The sequence below is a fragment of the Echinococcus granulosus genome, assembly GCF_000524195.1.
Source record: "Echinococcus granulosus chromosome Unknown EG_S00089, whole genome shotgun sequence".
NCBI lineage: Eukaryota > Metazoa > Platyhelminthes > Cestoda > Cyclophyllidea > Taeniidae > Echinococcus > Echinococcus granulosus.
Genome location: NW_020170469.1, coordinates 23,885 through 29,897, shown reverse-complemented (window position 1 = coordinate 29,897; position 6,013 = coordinate 23,885). Strand labels below are relative to the sequence as shown.

The 6,013-nt window shown below is 42.6% G+C and overlaps 1 protein-coding gene across 1 annotated transcript; it reads right to left on the bottom strand. All coding sequences in view use genetic code 11, as the record gives it.

Moving 5' to 3' along the window:
• Positions 1 to 1,418: 1,418 nt before the first annotated feature.
• Positions 1,419 to 1,853, bottom strand: EGR_07864 (Retrovirus-related Pol polyprotein; the record flags this gene model as incomplete). Its single annotated transcript, XM_024497113.1, has 1 exon — positions 1,419 to 1,853. The coding sequence occupies one exon, from the start codon at positions 1,851 to 1,853 to the stop codon at positions 1,419 to 1,421; it is 435 nt and encodes a 144-aa protein (XP_024348450.1).
• Between the last annotated feature and the right edge of the window lie 4,160 nt (positions 1,854 to 6,013).

Below are 6,013 nucleotides of genomic sequence, written 5' to 3'. Positions count from 1 at the left end.
CAAGTAAATAAGGCAAGACAGGCTATGACATGACATGACCGGAGATATCAAGGTGTTGCTAGTCGCGTCCGATGCATCACGCAACCTGAAGTCAGAGTAGTTGTGTGACCAAAGCCAAAACATAAAAACAGCGTCAGCAAGCAGACCAAGAGGTCTAATTATTTGCTATCAATGACCACTAGCTAAACCTACTTGCGAAGACTTTGGAGGCAATCGGACTGCGTGAAAGGAGTCACACCTAACCACACCAAATGGTCCTAAAGGCGCTACTTAATCAAGGTCTTGATACAAAAGGTGGAAACCGGAAAATTAAGCCACTACCGAACTCTCAAAACTAAAGTGACAGCTAATGAGCTACAAACATCATCTATCGAAAATATAGTCTTCACCTTTGCAAATACCTCTAATTCAGCAAGAATTTGGATAGGATTGCTTCCATATGCAAAAGAACACACAGCATAGGTACGCGAGGTATCAAACCTGATAAGGGTTAACGCTAAATACCTCCTCAACATTGGATTAACCTCATCTTTTGAACACTTTTCGGCGATTTGGTGACTGGCTAATTTTTCCGATGCAATGTGTTTGGAGTTGATCACTTTCCCCTGGCCTTTATTTCCCTCGGACGAGTAGACTAGTTAGGTGGGGCGTTTCTTATTGGTAATAGTATTGTGGCACGATCCTCGTTTATCTGCTCTTCCCTTGCCTTCTTACCCCTCGAACGTTGTGGCTGAGAGGATTGACTTATTTAATGCTTAACTTAAATGGGGATAGATACAAGTCTGGGAAGATATGGTCACGTGACTCTTCTCTGGCTTGGGGGGTGTTGACCCAGCCTTAGTCACGGGGTGGGATTCGACTGCCCTTCACCTCACTGAAAGGCTCATTTAAATAACATGTGTATTGCAGAGAATCTCCGTCATTACAGTACCATCTCCAATGCTACCACTTATAAATTGCCTTCAACTTTGTCAATCACTGATTTCTTGCCTTCTAATGAGGCATAGGGTTAAATCTCATGGTGAACGGTTACTGGCTGGGTATGCAGTTGTGTTGCAGACGAGGTAGTTTGTAGGTGAGAGCTCTTACACCACCAAAATATATTTGTTTTCTCTCTTAGTGAGCGGTAGAGGACCCATAATGTTTACACCCACTCTTTCCCCTCGGAAATCAGTGGGCATGGGTTGCAGAGGTGCGATGGATATGGAATGAGGCCTTTTGAAGCCGCTGTATGTGGTACAGTTTTGGCAGAAATCTAATACGTCTAAGGTGAGCTAAGGCCAGTAGTATAATTTGCTCGAGGCAGCTAGCATCTCTTCACCCACATGGCCTAACTGCTCATGCAACTCTTGAAGAACTGTTTGTACTAATAAGCCAGGTACCATTACATACTAAGGCGATTCGTAGCCTTCTTGGTACTATAAAACCTCATCCCCCAGAGAGAGTTTTGACCATTCTTGCCAAATCCCTTTAGCCTCCCTACCGGCAAGCATCGTCGTTTCCGCTGTGAGCTTATAAGAGGATGTCGGGAACTTCTCATGCATCAGAGCAGTGTCAGGATCGGTACTCCGTGTATTTAGCCAGAAGTCTTTAGTGGGGTGGCTCGGAAATATGGTGCCCACCACAACGTCATTTAAATCCGCTGCAGTCGGTCTGAGGGATAGCGCTTCCGTATTACTACGAGCATTCCCTTTTCTGTATAGAATCGCAAAGTCATATTGCTGCAGTTCTACGTACCAGCGTGCAAATGAACGATTGATCCCCGTCACTGGCTTTATCCAGGTGAGTGCCTGATGGTCAGTTCTAACGCTGAATATCCTTGCTATCAGGTAATGTCTGAAGTGTCTAGTCATTGAGTATATAGTGAACAACTCACGTTGGGTTGCACTTTTCTGTCTCATTTTTTTACTAAGTCTGGTACCCACGTAAGCGGCGAAGTGTTCCCCTCACCCTTTGTCCCATTGTGAGAGTACACCACCCACAGCCGCGTCACTCTGATTCGAGGTTTCGCAATACTAGAATCGGCGCGGAGCAGAGAATTTGCTTCAGTTCCTTCAATGCCTAATCATGCTCTTTCTCCTAATTGAAATTCTTTTTCGCTGTCGATTTTGGCAAGATCATTAAGGAAACACCGGTATTAGTTTACCACACGTTAGGAAAATGCGGAGCTCCATCTGGTTGGTTGGTGTAGGCAATACCATCACTTGTTGCGCACGGTCTTCGGTGACTGCCATCCCATCTGACACGACTGTATGTCCCAGGAGGGTGACCAAGAGTTGCAGGAAACGGTATTTCTTCGGATTCAGAGTTAACCCTGTATGTCGTACACGGTCCATCATTAGTTTCGGGTTGGCTTTATGCTCTCAAATGTCTCCACCAAAAAAGAAACTGTCATTGTGATTGAGTACGCAATGTTTTGGAAATAAGCCAATTAATGTTATTTGTATCAAGCGTTAGAAGATAGCCGCTGCGTTACAGAGTCAAAGGTACATCGTTTGGACTTCATAAAGACCTTTTGGCAATAAAAGAGTTATCTTCTTTTACTTGCCAATATCCCGACTTCAAGTCTAGGATAAGGATCACTTCGACCCATGTAAGTGGTCTAGTTAATCATCTGTGTGGTGTACGAGGAACTCATCCTTCCTACTTATGACATTTAACTTTCTGTAGTCGATTTCTAATCGTAAACAACCATCATTTTTCTTTACCAGCGTGATCGGTGAGGCTCATGAGGACTTGGACGGCTCTAAAACCTCCTCTCAAATTATCCCATCAACCAGACTGTTTACTTCTTCTGGCAGAGGAGGTGGAATACGCCTGGGTGGTTGCCAAATGGGTCCAACTTCACTGGTATCAATCACATGCTTGACGGTATTTGTTCGTCTCGGTTTAGCACCTTTCCATGAGATGTTCGCATATTTAATGAGAAGCTTACGAAGTTCTTTCCTTTCTTCATCGATGTGGGTCAGCGGCGAGCAAAGGTCATCTAAATTGTACATGGGAATGGTTGCAGCTTCAAAATGTCATTAGCGTCATCTTTCAGTAGCAACGTATATGCTTTGGCCTCGGTCACTTGGAAGGTATAAAAGGTTCCTTCTGCAAAATATAGGATGGCTTTGGTGTGTCGTAAGAAATCAGTACCAGGTATCATATCCCATGCAAGTCCTAGACATATAATAGATTCCACTATCCAGGTTTCCTTCCCCGTGCAGACCTCTAACGAAGTCTTCTATTAACTAGCATCCCCTTTCCTTCTGCTGAACGCAATTTTGTAGTAGGGGAAAGGATCTTTGCGATTTGGCGATTTACCATTGATCTATCTGAGCCCGAGTCGAGAAGAAAACTGCAGGAACGTCCTTCAAGTTTACCAGGGGCCCGCATATATGAATGGGAGCCATGTGGGAGCAGACAGGATAGAGAAAAGGAGGGTTCACCTAGTCTAAGATCACAGAGTGAAGAAGTGTGACGCGAGGGTGTTGACTTTGACCAGATTCAAGGCTCCTGGTGGATCAGGATAGCCTGGATTTCCTGCTGCTTCTTAATTGCAAGTTTGACTAGACGGCTGAGTAAGTTGATTTTTACTTCGCAGAGCTTCTCAACCATAGCTAGGGGGTGGACCTCTTGCCTGAACTAAGCGATTATCCAGTTAGAGATTGTGTTTGTAGGACAGCTTCTGAAGACAGGCTCCTCTAGAAGTTAGGAATTTCTAGCGTCCTCTTCGTCAGCTTTTGGAAGAAAAGGAAGAACTCTCAGGCAGAGGTATGTTCTTCCTGATGGATGACGAGTTGAGCCAACATGATCAGTGTCGGTGTTGTGGGTGATACCAGCATCGAGTGCGGCAGAAAGAAAGTCATGGAGGAGAGTGTGGAGGATTAAGGGTATTCTTTGGCACTGAAAATAGAGGTAGGGGTTGAATTTGATGGTTATGAGCTACTCTTTGAAGTTCATGTCCTCTTAGAAGGGAAGGCCATCTGCTAGTTTAGCACGAGCCTCGTTTATATCCTCCTCCCTTGCCTTCTTACCCTTCGAACACTAACGCTGATTCGATTCTGACGTATTTAATGCCTAGCATAAGTAGGAATAGATACGAGTTTGGGAAGATTTGGACACGTGATTCTTCAATGACTTGGGAGGTGTTGACCGCTCTTTAGTCATAAGATTGGAATTGACTGCCTGTTTCCTCTCTGAAGAAGTTTTAAGCAACATAAATATCACAGGCTGCTTAGGGTCCGGCGATTAGGATGGACGACGTCGCTCCATTTCAGGAATAGTGTTTTACTACGTGCCTTCGTCTGAAAGGTGTATACAAACAAACATGTGCCACACCTTGCTCGTCTTTTTAGCACCATCACCGGTTCTCCCCGTATGGTGTAGGTCATCTTGGCAGGTACCACTGCTGATGGTCTTCTTTCCCTTATTAGTGTGCGATCTTCCACCTCATATCCGACAGATGGTGCAACCTTGTACGGACGCTTTTTGTTATGGTAAAGGTTGATTGGGTGAGTGTGAATTTGTTCATTGCAAATTAGGCAGTTTGTTAATGAGATGACTTCCTTCTTTAAGAATCCATCTTTGCCCTACGGATGATGGGATTTGCGATATGCCCCACGTGGCAGGATCAGATTCTTGAAAATCTTTGTTAGGGCAGTAGACTGACCTCTTGGCTTGAACAATTTTGCATTTTTGTGGCAATTTGATTAATACTTCTATAGGTTTGAGTCCAAATTACATTTGTTGGCTCATGCTGTTAACATAAACAAATGATATATCATTAATAGTCGCATTTTTTCCGACCTACGGTGAAGATGCAGAAAAATTGAGCATCACATGCAATCTTCTAAATTTTCATTTTTGAACAATATGTGGCAGTCAGATGTTTCCGTTGAAAGCTGCTAATGGTGAAATATGTTATTTGTTTGTTTAACGGTCGGTTTTGATAAAGAGCCTCATTTTCCTGGCCATTGTACCTCATCGAGTGGGCTGGCCTTTGGGCCACGCCGATAGCCCTAATATCTTCTGTATGCTAAATATATATTCTGCCCGAGAAATATGTCCTTCCGTATTTTGGGAAGTCTCGAGGCCCTATAGATTTTACTTCCTAATCGGATTCTAGTGGAAGTTCGCGTCATCTTACACTGTTTTTTCCAAGATAGAAATTTACTGGACTATTATTAGTAACAATAATTTTCGTGGGAGGTTCCTATATCTTTTAATGCCAAGACGTTCTGAGATGATGACCACATTTTTTGGAAAATTTTGTTTCAAATACTAGGGTTTTGTAGACAATCTTTCGTTGATTTCAAATAATTGGACTCACAAACACAGTTACAAACATTCAGAAGGACCTTAAGGTAAAACTATGTTTTATCAGATGAAATGTAGATGATATGTCCATTTCTTAATTAACGCAAAGTGATTTTTATTTTAGTGGAAGGAAATCAGTAGAGCTCAGGTTATTAATGGTCAAGATGCTTGATTTTCTGGTTGTCAGTTTTTTATAGGGGCGTGAATCATCGGTTAGCAAGAAGTTTTGGAAAATTGGGCGAGTTATTAAGCATTCTTAAGAATTAGCGTTGTCACTGGCACGCCCTTGCTTACGGGTAACAGAATAATACATTAAATCTTTACAGAGTATGTTGGTAAATTGTAAGTAAAAACAATTATGGATTCCCACGAAAAATCAATAAAAAGGCTGAAAATCTTGTAATATTTGGAAGGCTTAGAATACATGGAACAGAGATTCAGCAGCAATGCTCTGTGGACAACCCATGATGCACACTTCGAATTTTTCCAATCGAACATCTGCGTGAACAACAAGACGGAGGATATATTTTTAAGAGATCTAAAGAGATTTCGAGTGCAGCGAAAGTTTTTCCATTCATCCTAATTCAGGCAGACTAATGTGAAACGAGCAAAATCTTAACAAAGCAACAAGTATTAAAAGATGTTCATTTGTTGTGGACGTAGACTATGACATTAATCTTAATTCAAAGGATATACCACTTCTCATATC